This window comes from Sus scrofa, chromosome 9, assembly GCF_054392235.1.
Source record: "Sus scrofa isolate SSC_HxYL_T2T_F1_AM1 chromosome 9, Sscrofa_HxYL_maternal_Yorkshire_Landrace_v2.0, whole genome shotgun sequence".
In the NCBI taxonomy this organism is placed as follows: Eukaryota; Metazoa; Chordata; class Mammalia; order Artiodactyla; family Suidae; genus Sus; species Sus scrofa.
In genome coordinates this window covers 5,338,037-5,354,970 of record NC_139391.1, presented here as the reverse complement: position 1 = coordinate 5,354,970, position 16,934 = coordinate 5,338,037, and the positions used below count along the sequence as shown (strand labels likewise).

General features: G+C 41.2%; 1 protein-coding gene across 1 annotated transcript; it reads right to left on the bottom strand.

Moving 5' to 3' along the window:
- Positions 1–15,495: 15,495 nt before the first annotated feature.
- OR52R1 (olfactory receptor family 52 subfamily R member 1) lies at positions 15,496–16,443 on the bottom strand. Its single transcript, XM_084978285.1, has one exon. It carries the CDS (start codon positions 16,441–16,443, stop codon positions 15,496–15,498), a length of 948 nt encoding a protein of 315 aa, XP_084834411.1.
- Between the last annotated feature and the right edge of the window lie 491 nt (positions 16,444–16,934).

Here is a 16,934-nt window from a genome sequence, read left to right as displayed (position 1 = left end):
AAAACAACAGCTGAGTTTTCTTGTTCCTTTACCTCATTCTTTTATTGTCCTCTCCTAGTAGAGGCTGACTTTTAAACACTGTAAAATACATACCTTTTCAGTTTGAGAAAATGTCAGAATGAGTAAGAAAAGGTTTGTTCGTCCTGTCAATATTCCTTTACTAATAAGAGGGGTTTAACAATTGATTCACTATAAGGACCTACTACTCATCTCTCTAATCACCGAGTCAGGTAGAAAACATTGAGAACTTGGGCTGGTGGGATTGGGTGAAATATTGAGGAAGAAAAGAAACTAGAGCAGAAAGGTATGCTTCAAAATTCATTTGGCCTCATGAGCCAAAAGATGACTCAGTAGGAAAATCAGCAATATTTGTACCATCCTTTTGACTTAGTGTGTGGTTCTGATTAACTTTTCCTTCTTCTTGATAATACTTCACCTACACAACTTTTAAAATTTCCAGTTGTAGTCATATCAACCAGATTACATTATTTTATTATCACTTTGATTATTATTATAAACCAGTAATGATTATGAATAAAGTATTCAGTCCCTGCAATCCTTTTATTAAATATTTCCTTCCAAATTCTGCACACAGAATGTAACTTTAAACAAAGACTCTCATGAAGCGGGAGATGAAATAGAAGATAACCACCATTAGTACAAAATAGAGTTCTGTGAATTTCACTAAAAATTGCAAATTCATTTTCTGCTTCCTTGGGATTTGTTTCCTCAATGGTTTAATATCCTTTACCTTCTAAAAGATGCGTTCAAGGACAGGCCTCTTGATCAGAGGCTCCATCTCAATAGGGAGATTCTAAGGACTGACGAGGAAGATTTTACTAAGAATGACAACCTCCTGTTACATGGCAATAAAGTGTTTTAATTACTTTTCGCAAAGCTCTCCTCAGTTTTCATGAACCCGCGAGAATGAAATAAGGCTCCTTGGGACTCAACATAAAGGCCAAGCGTGAGAATCACTTGCATTACTCCTCCAGGCCTGGGTGTGTGCGGAGGCGCAGGCTGTGCTGATCTCTAGAGCAGGTAAGGTCAGAGCTGTGCATCCAAGCTTCCGGAAAGATGACAGTCAAGGCTCAGAAAAGAGAAAAGCAGATGGCCATTCTGCCGGCATTCTGGATCTGATTCCAGGAGGAGGGATGGCTGTTTAGGCAGTTCAGAATTTAATGCCAATCTTCCTTCAAAAATCTTGGGGATCTTGCCTGGTTCCTGCCTCTAACTTTCGTAACTGATGAAAATTCAGTGAGCTGAACTTGAGGAGTTCAAGGGATCCTCAAGCAGGATTGCATTATCTCAATCTCTGTCCCCTCTCAGTTTCCCCATCAATGCAAGGTGGCAAAACCTACTGATTCAAAACTGTTGTGAAACAGATGAGGCAGTAATATGAGTGTGAAAAGTAATTTAGAAGCCAAATCAGTGAGGCTCTTGTGTTTTTTCCTCTCTGCCTGGCTCTACAGACGAGGAGAACCTGCTTAGCAACCTCTCAGGCACAGATAGATTTGAAGTTTGGTTTCCTCTGAGAAGCATGTGTGTACAAACGCACACAAGGAAAGTGGGTGTTTCCTTCCCAGCACATCATGTCTTGTTTCACCAACATTACACCAGAGTTTGCAAGATGCTTCCTAACAGGTGTTCCTGGACAAGAGGCCTTCCACACATGGATGTTAATGCCCATCTTCCTTCCAGGCACAGTGTACTCCTATTGGTGGTGATTCTGGAGCCACGCCTCCATGTGCCCTTACACGATTTCCTCCCCGTGGTATCCATCCATTGGACTGGGGCTGTCTCCTGCCACAATGCCTCAGTGTCCTCTGCTTCAATGCCCTTAAAATCACCCTTGTTGCATGCATCATCCAGCTCTTCTTCCTCTACAGCTCTTTACAGAATCCTCAGTACTCAGAGTCTTGTCTTTGGGTGGATTTGTTGCCCCTAATAATTCACCACTCTATCAGACTTTATGATTCAAAAGATTGGTGGAGTGATGGTCCTTAGAATGTAGATCAGCCTCTATCGACCTCTCTTTCTCATTAAGAGGCTTTCAACTTGCAAAGTCAGTGTCCCATTCCATTCGTATTGCTTCCACTCTGATGTGCTTCAGGGAGCATGTTCTGACTCTTGGATGAACAGTTAAGGAGGCATAGCCGCTCTCATTCTGATCACAAGGTTCATGTGCATCTCTGTATCTGCTCTGTACTCAACAGACTTCCTCGTGGGGAGTGAACAAAGCCTCTAGCACAGGTGTCCCACGCTGGGGCAATTGTAGTCTTTTACATTCCCTGGGCATTCCTCTAATTGCCCACGGGTTTTTCCACAAGCATTCACCATCTGTCTACCCACAGATGTCCAGCTTCCATTTCCCTGGTGCCCTGTGCCACCCCATCATATATACTTACCAAATCCGCAAGGCCATCCTCAAGCTCTTCCAAACAGTACTGAAAGGGGTTTGATGGAGGCTGCTCTTCCTGAATTTAATGACCTCACTTTTTGAGGTGAACTTTCCTTTCCCCTCTTTAAAAGTTGATTTCTCTGCTAGGATCGGCTTGATTTAGTTGTTCTTTCTGCTGCTTTTCTTCCCCACATTGAGCCATGTTTCTTCTCTACCAATAAAAACAACAGCAAGAGCAATGCTTACTGAACACTCACTATGCTCAAGTTCTACATTTAAAAAGCTCTTTTAAGTTCATACCTTTATTTAGCTTGACCCACAGCTCTTCAAAATGGGTACTTATAATTCCAATTTTGAAATGAAATAATTAAAGGACTAGAACTTTAAAGGTCTTGCTTAAGAAAGAAGCAGAATTTGGATGTAGGTCCATTGATTCTAATTCTGTGTTTTTCTTGGTTATCATGCTGCCTCTAAAAGCAGAAGACGCAGTCCATGTCACAGTCTAAGGAGAGCTGGACATCCAGTTCTACTCCTAGAACACTTCTCAGGCACACTGAAGACCAGTCAGTTCCTGAAGAAGAGGCACTATGATCCTATCCTTTCTCAGTTGTCTTCACTCCCTCTGCTTTCTCAGAACAATTGTGATAACAGATACTTATTTCTGAGTAGAACAGACTATACAGAGACATGCTTCAGACATGGAGCTTCCTCTGCAGGGTATGGTCTTTGGTATTTGGCAAAATCTAAGGTTCAGTTGCTGGAGTTTTGACATGTTACAAAGGGCGCAATTTAAATTTAAGTAGGGGGAGTGGTTTCTAGAAGGCAGAGGCTCAGCCACACAGAATGTACCAGCAGTGGCATTATCTGTCCAATTCATTTGCCACATTTTCTATGAGTGCCCTGATAGATAATTGGTAGAGAAGAGAATAGTGTCTGTGTATGTGCCCAAACGTGTATCAGTCACCTCATTCCCCTCATCGTTACTGCTTTCGTCATTTGGCAGAATCGGCTACAGAGCCACCATTCAGAACACAGTTGGACCAGTACCATACTCTTTTTATTACTATAACTTTGTAGTATAGTCTCAAATCAGGGAGCCTGATTCCTCCAGCTGTGATTCTCTTTCTTAGGATTCCTGTTTGGGGTCTTTTGTATTTCCATACAAAATAACAAAGCTTTTTGGTCTAGTTGTGTGAAAAATGCCATTGGTAATTTGATTGGCATTGTATTGAATCTGTCAATTGTCTTGGATAGTATACGTATTCTGACAATATTGATTCTTCCAATCCAAGAGCATGGTATATCTTTCCATCTGTTTGTGTCATCTTTGATTTCTTTCATCATTGTCTTCCAGTTTTCAGAGTACAGGTCTTATGTCTCTTTAGGTAGTTTTATTCCTGGATATTTTACTATTTTTGATGAAATGGTAAATGGGATTTTTTCCCCTAGTTTCTCTTTCTGATCTTTCATTGTTACTTTATATGAGTGCAATATATTTCTGTGTCTTAATTTGTGTCCTTCCACTTTACCAAATTCATTGGTGAGCTGTTTTCTGGTGGCATATTTAGGGTTTTCTATGTATAGTATCGTGTTATCTGCAAACAGTGATAGTTTTACTTCTTTTTTCCAATTTGTTTTCTTTTTTTCCATTTCTGCCATGGCTAGGACTTCCAAAATTATGCTTAATAGAAGTGGCAAGAGGACCTCCTTGTCTTGTCCCTGATCTTAGTGGGAATTCTTTCAGCTTTTCACCATTGAGAACGATGTTTGCTGTGAGTTTGTTGCATACGGTCTTTATTATGTTGAGGTAGGTTCCCTCTATGCCCACTTTCTGGAGGGTTTTTATCAGAAATGAGTATTGGATTTTGTCAAAAGTTTTTCCTTCATCTATTGAGATTATCATATGATTTTTATTCTTCAGTTTGTTAATGTGGTATATCACCCTGATTGATTTGTGGATATTGAAAAAACCTTGCATGCCTGGGATAAATCCCACTTGATCATGGTGTATGATCCTCTTTATGTATTTCTGGATTTGGTTTGATAGTATTTTGTTGAGTATTTTGGATCTATGTGCATCACTGATATGCAAAACGATAGAAAGCCCAGAAATAAACCCACACAACTATGGTCAACTAATGTATAACAAAGGAGGCAAGAACACACAGTGGAAGAAAGATAGTCTCTTTAATAAGTTTTCCTGGGAAACTGGAAAGCTACATGCAAAAGAATAAAATTAGAACACTCTAACACTATACCCCAAAATAAACTGAAGACCTCAGTGTAAGACTGGATACTATAACACTCTTAGAGGAAAACATAGGCCAAACTCTCTCTTACATAAACTGCAGCAATATCTTCTCGGATCCACCTCCTAGAATAATGAAGATAAAAATGAAAATAACAAAATGGGACCTAATTAAACTTAAAAATTTTTGCACAGCAGAGGAAACTCTAAACAAAATGAAAAGACAATGCACAGAATGGGAAAAAATGTTTGCAAATAATGTGACTGATGAGGGATTAATTTCCAAACTATATAAACACCATCTGCAGCTCAATATAAAAAAAAATAACAGCCCCATCAAAAATGAGAAGAAGATCTAAACTGACATTTCTCCAAAGAAGACATACAGATGGTCAAAAAAAATGAAAATTTGTTCAATATCACTAATTATTAGAGAAATGCAAATCAAAACTACAATGAGGTACCACTTTACACCAGCCAGAATGGCCATCATCAAAATGTCTATAAACAATAAATGCTGGAGGGGATGAAAAAAAAAAGGAACTCTCTTACACTGTTGGTGAGAATGTAAATTGGTGCAACCACTACGGAAAACAGTATGGAGATTCCTCAAAAAACTAAAAACAGAATTACCATATGATTGAGCAATCTCACTCCTGGGCATCTATCTGAAGAAAACCATGACTCAAGGGAGTTTCTGTCATGGCTCAGTGGTCACAACCCCAACTAGTATCCATGAGGATGTGGGTTTGATCCCTGGCCTTGCTTAGTGGGTTAAGGATCTGGTGTTGCCATGAGCTACACTGTAGGTTGAAGATGTATCTTGGATCTGGCATTGCTGTGGCTGTGGCATAGGCTGGCAGCTACAGCTCCAATTCAGCCTGTAAGCTGGGAACTTCCATATGCCATGGGTACAGTCCCAAAAATACAAAAAAAGAAAACCATGACTCAAAAAGGTACATGTACCCGCATGTTCATAGCAACACTATCTACAATAGCCAAGAAAGACATAGAAGCAAACTAAATGTCCATCTAAAATGGAATGGATAAAGAAAAAGTGGTATATATATACAGTGGGATATTACTCAGCCATGAAAAAGAATATAATGGCATTTGAAGCAACATGGATGAACCTATAAATTATCATACTAAATGAAGTTAGTCAGACAGTGAGACATAAACATCATAGGGTATCACTTATGTGTGGAATCTAAAAAAAGGATACAAAAAATTATCTGCAAAACATAAACAAACTCACAGACTTTGAAAAACTTATGGCTACCAAAAAGCCCAGGTTGGGGGGCCTGGACTAGGGGTTTAGTATGGAAATGTTCTAAAATTAGATTGTGATTATGACTGTACAACTAGAAATATAATACAATTCATTGAATTATTATTTTTTTTAAAGACATGGGCGTTCCCATTGTGGCTCAGCATTAATGAACCCAACTAGTATCCATAGGAGGTAGGTTGGATCTCTAGCCTCATTAAGTGGTTTAAGGATCTGGCGTCAATAGCCTTTTGTTTTATATTTTATTAGGATGAATTTGCAAAAGGCTAAGTCTCTAATTTTCCTATCTGGAAAATAAAATGCTTCTGGGGTGTCTACTAGTATAGTCTTAAAATAAATATCTCTAGGAAATGCTAATAGCAATTTTTTTAACATTCTGAAATCCTTGGATCCAGAATAAAGTTATGTATGCATATCATAGGTTATCATAGGTTTTACAGGTATACAGAATTTATTTTTTAAATGGGAACAACTTTTGCAGAAGGCAAAATATATCTTTTAAAGAAGGCAGAGTCACACTGGATATGCTCACTTGATTCAACATAATATTTATTGAGTATCCGTTACGTATCAGAGAGGTTTATAGCTACACTGTAATAGAGAAATATTCAAGATGATTATCTATAGATGACAATTAATGTATCATATGTAGCACATGAAATATGCAAAGAACTAATTGGGTATTAAAATAGATGGACACGCAAGACACGAAAATAACAAGGTACATGCATCATTAAGAAGCAATCAACTGTAAAATAGTGATTGGAGCTACTCTGACCATATGGCAGCGAAAACAATGGAAGAAGGAGTAAAGTCCCTGAGGTGTACAGGGGCCAGATGGCAGAAATGTGTGGAGCATGGGCCACCTACCTGGGGCAGGGCTTTTCCGTAGGGGAGCTAGAGCCTAGCCTGCAAATACCACAGCGGATATTGTTGTAATGACATATATATATAGCACACCCAACCATAGGTGTGGTCTGGTGTCAGCATAGCCACATGCTCACCGTAGGTCTAGGGGATGATTTGGTTGGGACAGAAGGGCAATCAGGAGAAGAGGACGCAAAGGACGTTTGCTCACAGAATGCTTTGTGTTATCACGGCTGTTCCTAGCGTGGCCGTCGATTATTGGAACAAGACGAAATGGAAAGCGGTTGGAGACTGCTGGTACCCAGATGACGTGTGACCAGCCCTGACTGACAGAGAGTATGGATAAAAAACAGCTGGCATTGTAGAGGCAGTAACACTAATGGATTTTATGGGTTTGGAACCAATAAAATGAACAGCATCTTAGGTTAAGTGACAGTGAGAGGGTCTCCTCCGTGAAAGCTAGCAGGTCAGGGAGAAATACATGGTTCATAGAAGTAGACAGAGGAGGCCACACCAAAGAGGGTGCTGGTTCTTATAACCAAAGTGTAGCTGATGCAGAACAGGAATCGGATCCAGAACCGGGACTCCTCCCACCTTGAAAGACACAAGGAATGGTGGCAGGCTCGTCTCCAGGGGTAGCATCAGAGGGCGACCGCTGATGAAGAAAGAGCCTACCTGCAGAAGAGACTAACTGAGTCATAAACACATTATTTTTGAGAAGGCTGGGAAGCATGAAAGCTGAGTGATTAGAGAATGGTCTGAACAGGAAACCACTTATCATATGTTAATAAATACACATAGTTTTCCTAAATTAAACCTTAAAAAGATGGGCTATATTTTCTCCTGATGGCCATGTTTATAAATCAAAGACCCAAATTTATGGAATAAAGAATAAACACTTCGAACTTAAATCTCCAAGTGGAAGTGAGTCACAGTAAATGGTACATTAACCCTTGTCCTTTTTTTCCACATAAAAGCCAATTTTGTCTAAAGAAATGAATTATTTTTTCATTATGCCTGTGGGTGTATTTAGCCACTCTTCCCTTTTACACGCATTGAATTAAACTGTATCAGAAAAAATTAAGAAAATGGGAGAAAGAGAAGAGAGACATCTGACTCCATCAGAACTTACCCATCCTTCTCCCTCTCTGTTTAATTCTTTACAGGCTGCTGAGCATGTGTTCATGATTGTGCCTTGATATGGGCGCCAGCATTACTTGTCGGGGTTTCCTTTTTTCCCTTGAATCCCAGTTTCTTTCTGAGCCCCAACAGGGCAAGTCCCCACCTGGATTGGCCGATGATTGATCTTTGATTAAAACGCAGAGTGGAGCACAGTGCTACAAGTGAAAATCCTAAGCTCCCAGGTAACATCAGGCCTGCATTTGGCTCTGCAGTTTATTTCTCTCCATAGCCCTTTGGCTGCTCATCCCGTATCTTTCCTGGTTTACTGTCTTTGCAAATACTGATGCTTCAGCTTTACTTTTCATTTTTTACCTCTTATGAGTTAAAACTAATCAGGTTAAGACACAGACTAATCACCTCCTCGGTGATTTTTTCTGAGGCCCTTCCTGCCCTCGTCTCCCTGCCAATGTGGGAGATTCATAAATCTTCAAACTGCCCTGTGTGTTTACGTTTGCACGGAAATGTTCTCTGTTTTTGGGAAGTGGGCAGCTCTGATCAGTGATGGTTGTTTTACTCGAAGAGCTGGTGCAGAGAAGAGAACAGCCCCAGTCACAGCCTGAGGCAAGTCCTGAGCTGGGGCTGGTTTCCACGTCTCCTGGCTCTGTAGCTTTTCTCTTACTTTTCTGCTACCTTTAGGGAAATCTTGGGCCTCTTTTCTGGGAACCTTGGGAAAAGGGATGATGCCTAGAGGACTAGATTCTTCAGTACCTGCTGCCGGAAGCATCACTACTGCCAATGGATCAATAAACCAATGATGCAGTTTAGGTTCATACACTTGTGTACATTGTGCAAGTGAGAGATCACAACAAAACCCACAAAATAGGCCATTTGTTTTCTTCAAATCCCAAATGAGACCTTTTTAGAATATACTACCCATCATTCACTTGTCTGCTCATTTAAACCCTTACGCTACCCCAGGCTGCCAAGTGTGGGGCATGCGGCAATAGGCATGATTTAGCGGCTGCACTCAAAAAACCTCAATCAGTTGAAAGACCACAAAAAGCATGGCTGTTGAGGATTATTAGTAAGAGGGAAGACACACAGAAGAGTCGCTACTGAAAAATTACAGAATGAATGAATGAAGGAACGACTCCCTCTCCCACGCGGATTCAAGAAAACTAGCTTCGAAAGTAAGTTTTGTTGGTGATTCAAGCCACCACCCCCAGCTGGTCCAGAGTCTGTACCACCACATGCTAGATTTCTCTGTTCCTTTTCCAGAGCAACACCTGCAATCCTCTCAATAGATCCTTCCTGACTCCTCGCCCTCATCCTGGGTAGTGATCCTACAGATTCTGGTGCCCTGTCCTGGAAACAGGAGAACCGCTGCTGCACATCTGGTTTACAAAAGCCACTGAGCCCTTTCTGCTCCAGTCTGGGATCCAATTAAAACAGAGGACCTGCTATGAAGGGATCCTTTATCCCTCCCCTACTGGCCTGGATCTTTTTTTAAAATATGAGGTGTACAATGGAACTGGCACATTCCAGAAACAGAAATGGGCACACATTTATTTTTAAATTTTTCCTAGGGAGCCATGTTGCACCCCTCCAGGGGCACCATTAATATGAATTACCATATGAATTTCTCCTCAGAGTTATAAAACCTGTAACTGATTTCCTAGAAAGGGTCAATCCCTACCCAGCAGATCTGCTTTTTGTTTATCTGTTTGTTTATTTCCCCCTCTACTTTCTGACTCTGCTATACATTCTGGCTCAGAAACATACGCAAGGATGGTACTTAGATAATTTGGCTTCTGTTTCCTAATCTACACAATGTAACTGTATAATTACAGCTACTTGTACACGTGCGTGTGCAATGATGCAAAGGCCTGGAAGAAATATTGGAGCTGGTATCTAGAAGGTTTCCAGAAATGAGAGGACCCAGACTCTTCTAGGAGGGTCCAAAGCTAAGACAGACCCACTGAGAAGCAGAACCCAAAGACGGCATGTTACCGGGGATGGGGAGGGGGTGAGGGCTGTGCTCTGTACAGTCAGGCACCAGACCTCTTTAGACATTTCTTTCCTTCCTCCTCTGGCCCTGGGAGTTCTAGGCTCCGAAGACAGAGCAGGATGAGTCAGTGACTTCAGGATGAGCAGACTGAGAATCAACCTTCAAATGCACAATCAGATCTTGACGGTGTTTAGGAGTGAGTGTGATGACAGCAGATTTTACCAGCTGCTGTGAGAGCACAGAGGAGGGTTTTTTAGGATAAGCCATGAACTTTTGATCTCTGTAACCCCAGCATCATGTGTAATACTGACAGGTAAGTGATAAAGAAGTGCTTCTTGAATCTGAATATCAAATGCCATCGTAGCAATAATGCTTTGTTTGGTTCTGTGCAGAGCAGACAATACTAATGAAGATTCCCCATTTGACATTACTCTAGAATGGAGCCCTGGAAGCCTGGCTTGGCTCTCAGCAAGGTTTAAAACCCAGGAGAAGCTGACTTGCTAGGGACTGCGTTGGTTAAGTTCCGTCTGGCCTCGCTCGGCCACTGTGTCACTTTAGAAACATGTGTTAAGTGAAGGAAGAGAGGGGAGGTGATGACTTTGCCCATCGTACGAGTGGGAAATTGAGTTCACCACTCAAAGGGTCGTTTGATAGTTTTTACACATGCCTCCAGCCCAGCTTGAGTCTAATTACAACGTGATGCCCTGGACCCAATGGTCCTTAGGGTAAGATGAAGGTAAGTAAACACCTATGTTTGTTGATTCAGCACACTTAAGGATGCTTCTCATTCTGATAGATCTGCATAGCTTAAGTACTCAGTTTTTGTACTGGAGCTGGAACTGTGGGTATTCTGTGTGCTTATTTTGCTTCTCCTGCCAATTAGATGCTCTGTTGACAGTTCCCTTGTTCTCCATCCCCATGCTCTTACAGAATGTTGAGTGCAGGTAGCTGTTCAATACGCATTTCTTGAGCAGAAATTTAAATACTTTATGTCTGTCAATAAAAAGAAGTGAAGGGGGGCAACTGTTATTTATAACAAATTTACCTCATTTGATAAATAACGTCTTTCAAAATTTCCATGGAGATAATGAAAGGAGCCCTTAGGACTGAAACCTGGTATCCAGTTTTGGAGGAATAAGGGAAAAATGCACCTGTAAATGCCATTTTGCGGTCCATAGTGGAATTGGTGGGACAATGTTATCAGAGGCATGTAAACATTTAGTCATTCACCTAACTAGCTTTTTTTGGAGTGAGCTCGGTGTCACTACAAAATAGATAGAATAATAAACGAGTATTAATTAGCACAGAATTGTTAGGATAGAGTAGTAAACAATTATTCTATGCCTTCACAGAATTTATATTCAAATCAGAGGATCGGATAATAAATAATTTAAATAATTACATAGTGGGCTAAGATAGGGAGGAAATAAAATACATATGTTGAAAGAAAATTATAAGGGGCAAGATCTAGCTGAGATACACAGGTTAAAGAACACTCTTCACTGATAAGTTGGTATTAGTTGAGACCTAAAGAGTGATGAAAAGGAGACAGAATGTCCTAGCAAGAACACTGTGGGAAAGTGAGGTGATTAAGAACAAAGCTCCAAGACAGGTAACAGATTGATATGTTTGGAAGTAAAGACTAGAAGGGGTGAGGAGTTCCTGTCGTTGCACAGAGGAAATGAATCCAACTAGGAACCATGAGGTTGTGGGTTCGATCCCTGGCCTCGCTCAGTGGGTTAAGGATCTGGTATTGCCACGAGCTGTGGTGTAGGTCACAGACGCAGCTCGGATCTGGTGTTGCTGTGGCTCAGGCGTAGGCTGGGAGCAATAGCCCTGATTAGACCCCTAGCCTGGGAACCTCCGTAAGCTGTGAGTGCAGCCCTAAAAAGACAAAAGATAAAAAAAAAAAAAGACTAGAAGGGGTGAATCAAAGAAAAAGGTAACAATATACCAAATTAGGTATAAATAAAATATGCTACTGAGCCATAATAGGAAATGAACTTCTCACATATGCCGTCCTATGAATGAATCTGAAAAGCTTTACACTGAGCAAGATGCTAGACTCAAGTTCTAGTTAGATCAGGATTTGCCAGCTTGGGATAGAGGAGGGTGTTTGACTATAAAGAGACAGCAAAAATCTTTATGAAGTGATGGAAATATTCTACGTCTTTTTTTTTTTTTTTTTGTCTTTTCTGGGGCCACTCCCGTGGCATATGGAGGTTCCCAGGCTAGGGGTCTAATTGGAGCTGTAGCCACCGGACTATGCCAGAGCCACAGCAACACGGGATCCGGGCCGCATCTGCGACCTACACCATAGCTCACAGCAACGCCGGATCCTTAACCCACTGAGCAAGGCCAGGGATTGAACCCGCACCCTCATGGTTCCTAGTCGGATTTGTTAACCACTGTGCCACCACGGGAACTCCTGGAAATATTCTATATCTTAATTGGGCAGGAGCCAGACAGATATTTATGTGTGTCAGAACTCATTAAACTATGTATTAAAATGTTTGCATTTTATTGGGTCACGAGTTAAATAGACATAAAGCTAATTTTAAGAATTAAAAAAGAGGGGAGTTCCTGTTGTGGCACATGGGTTAAGAATCCGACTGCAGTAGCTGAGGTCCCTGTGGAGGCTCAGGTTTGATCCTTGGATCAAAGGATCCGTCTTTGTTGCAGCTACAGCATGGTCGCAGCTGTAGCTTGGATTAAGTCTCTGGCCTGGGAATTTCCATATGCCTTGTGTTTGGCCATAAAACAACAACAACAACAAAAAGTAAAAGAGAGGGACTATTATTAAGTAATTTCCTAATAAGAGGGTCCTGGTTCCTTACAGTGGTAAAATTTGGAAATTATGAAAATGCTCCTTCAGGATACCTATTCATTTCTGGGGGCACTTTTAGCCTCTAATAGCTGTTACTTCTTGAAAGAAAGCCTATTCGTGATTCCTCTTAAGCATTCATCTGATGTTAGTTTTAATAACATAAGAGTCTGAGTTCTAGAACCTTCTTCACTATTGACAAAAGAATGGTTGGTGAGTGAGGATCAACGTACAAACGCAGTGATTGTGACAGACCTGTTTATTTCCTTGGTTTCGGAGATGGTATCACAGGTGCATACATAGGTCCCACTCATCAAAAGGCATTAAATACATGCAACTTATTTGCATGTTAAATAAACTCTGTAACGTTGAAAAAATATGAGAACAATAAAGGAAATGCAGTTTTCTAAAATAGGTTAAAATTTTAATTTTAAAGGAAATTGAATATTAACACATAATCAAATGTCTAGTGACTTCCTTACTTCCTTTAAGCATACAACATAGTTATCTTTAGAACAGGCTCCTCTTCCTCTTCTTCAAAACTCCTCCATTTGAAATGTGCTGACATCAGGGAATTGGCAAAGACTGGCAGGAGAGACCATCATTTAGCCCGCCTAAATCTCACTCTTAGCAGTCTCAATAAATTGTGACTCTAGCAGCAATTTTACATCTTGAAACTTTTCTGGAACTTAATCTATTCAAATCCCTCATGCTCTCAAATCACCCAGCCCACTCCCCTAGGCTTTGGTAGTGCACTAACCTCTTCTGTACACTTTTGTTGCTATTTTTTTTTTTTTTTTTTTTTTTTGTCTTTTGCTGTTGTTGTTGTTGTTGTTGCTATTTCTTGGGCCGCTCCCGCGGCATATGGAGGTTCCCAGGCTAGGGGTTGAATCGGAGCTGTAGCCACCGGCCTACGCCAGAGCCACAGCAACGCGGGATCCGAGTCGCGTCTGCAACCTACACCACAGCTCACGGCAACGCCGGATCGTTAACCCACTGAGCAAGGGCAGGGATCGAACCCGCAACCTCATGGTTCCTAGTCGGATTCGTTAACCACTGCGCCACGACGGGAACTCCTTTTGTTGCTATTTTGATGACTTTTTTCTCATAATGAAATCAAACGTCTTTAATCAAGGATAACTTTTAAAAATACACAAAGATGCAAAATATAATTAAAATATGGAGTTCCTGTCATGGCTCAGTGGTTAACAAAACTGACTAGTGTCCATGAGGACGAGAGTTTGATCCCTGGCCTCGCTCAGTGGGTTAAGGATCTGGCTTTGCTGTGAGCTGTGGTGTAGGTCGCAGAAACAGCTCAGGCTCAGATCCTGTGTTGCCATGGCTGTGGCATAAGCCAGCAACTGTAGCTCCATTTAGACCCCTAGCCTGGGAACTTCCTTATGCTGTAGGTACAGCCCTAAAAAGACCAACCCCCCCAAAAAAGATAATTAAAATATGACAAATCTCACTACTATTATTATGAGATATTTTTAGCATTTGGATGTGTTTCCCAAATTTTTTGAATGCATATATATTCCTTTTTAGACTTGGCATCAGCTCCAAGGGCAATTTTTAAAATTTCACACTGTATCTTGACATTTTGCTATCTTTAGATACTTTTTGCAAATACAGTAGTTAAAGGACACATGATATTCAATTGCTCATTACTTTATCTGGTTTTATATAGATCAAAAGTTGAATGTTTTCTTGTTTTTGTTTTTATAAACAATGAATCTGTACATGTCTTTATACATTTTCCCTAAAATTCTATTTCTATAAAGAGATTCTGTTGCGAGACATGTTTTTATAATATTTTCTTAGCCTCTTTGCTGAAAACTCCATCTTGTCCTTCCTCACTTTGTCCCGTCTTCCTGCCTGAGAAACAGTCAGGGTAAATAACTTAAGTTTAGGAACAAAGACCCAAAGGCATGCAGTTTGTAGAAGCACAGTGAGGGTTCTCTGAAATGCTGTGCATACATAGGTAACTCAAATGCTAATGATTCTTAAATGCCTAAAGTTTAGAGTAAAAGTTTAACCATCTACCAGCTAAGTGACTTTTAAAATAGTAAAAGAACTTATAAAATAATAAAAAACCCCTATATCCTGCACCTACAACCCCCTCCTCGCTTGACGTCATCCTCAAGAGCGCAATAAAAGCAGTGTGGTTTCTTGAGGCAGGGCTCTTGGTCCCTGAGACCTTGAGTCCCCCGCTTCCCACCTTTAATTAAGATAAAGGTCTCTGTGTCTTGTTTTATGTTAACTTTTTTTCCCTTAAGCTCCATAGCACCTGTTCTTCAGCCCCATCCTGCTGAGCTGGTCTCGGCAAGGTTCTAAAATGAGGAACATATATGTACTTTTAAACTGTTTTAATGGAAATTTCTAAACTCCTTTATAGCAAGGTATAGTAACTTAGACTTCTACCACAAATGTAAAAATACTTTTCATTTTAGTGGTCTTGGAAGATGATATTATTTTCAGATCTTCAATAATTTGCTAGGTGAGGATGGCTTTTCCTGTTTTCTTGTGATGATTAACGTGGGTCAACTTTGTGTCTGTTATCAATCACTTCTCTGAGAGAATACTCGGCATCCTGAAAATTGTTACTCTTGCTTCAGGAAAGTTGCTGACCTCTGAGCCAGTTATTCACGGAGACGACTTCAGGACAATATGTGACAGCCTGGCAAACTTTCTCCGGATCAGCAAGGCAGGTGGCTGGAACCCTGCTCTGCTTGACTCAGAAGTCTTTCCCGCAGCATCCGTGAATAACCCTGTCCCTGATCTGTTTCGTTCTAACGCCGTAGATGATGGGGTTGAGCATGGGGGGTACAAGTAGGTAGAGATTTGCCAACATTACGTGTAGCACTCGGGGCACATGACGTCCAAAGCGGTGGGCGAAGAAAGTAAACAGGCCTGGGATATAAAAAGCCAAGATGACACAGATATGGGAAGCACATGTGCCCAAAGCCTTGAGCCGGGCTTCCCTGGAGGGCAACCCCAGCACAGTTCTCAGAATCATCACATAGGACACACTGATGACCATCAGATCAAAGCCGACCACAGACAAGGCTACAAAGAGCCCATACCCACGATTTCCTCGAGTATCGGCACACACCAACTTGAGCACAGCCATGTGCTCACAGTACGACTGTGGAATGATCTTTTTGGGGCAGAAGGGCATCCTGGCAACCAGGAAGCAGAAAGGACTCACCCACAGCAGCCCTCTCACCATCACGGCTGCCCCCAGTTTCCCCACTACAGTCGGGGTCAGGATACTAGAATAACGGAGCGGCATGCAGATGGCCACATAACGGTCCAAGGCCATGGTCATGAGCACCCCAGACTCCCCGGAAGAAAAGGCGTGAATGAAGAACATCTGGATGAGGCAGGCATGATGTTCAATCTCACGAGCGTGAAACCAGAGTACGGCCAGCATTTTAGGTTGGGTGGAAGTGGAGAGAACCAGGTCAGTGACGGCCAGCATGGCCAGAAAGAGGTACATGGGCTCGTGCAAGGTGGGATCAGTTTGGATTATAAAAAGGACAGTGATGTTGCCAACTACTGCTACCACATACATGGCACAGAATGGAAAGGCAACCCAGAACTGGGAATTCTCGAGTCCTGGGATCCCGAGCAGGATGAAGGACACGGGGTGAGAAGAGCTATTCCCTGAAGTCAACATCATGGGACAGTTAATTTTTCTCCATTGGGAAGGTAAATCTACTCTCTGTAAGTGATAGCAATAAAACAAATTATTATTATGGATAATCTTTTGGATAGAACAATTGAATGAGATGGCTATGGGGTTTGATGGTAACCAGAATAATTTCAACTACTTTAATACATAAAACTTGGCAATATAAAATGATGCTACTCATTACTCTTTATCCATATGTCCTTGGAAATGGGTTCAGAGCATACTAGCTTCAAGTGTAATATTTCATAATAATCGGTATTTTTGGGAAGTAGAATTGCTAAAGGGAAACCATCTTGAAAAATAATCTCATAGTTATTCTTTCCCTCTGTTCTATTATTCCTATGGAACCTGATGCCATCACTCTCACTCATTATGTGGAAATAGTTATGCCCATCCGTTCAATCCATGTTGCTCAAACCTGCAGCGATCAAGACTGAAATGGGCTGGGGATCTTTCAGGGAAATGCAGAAGCTTCTTAC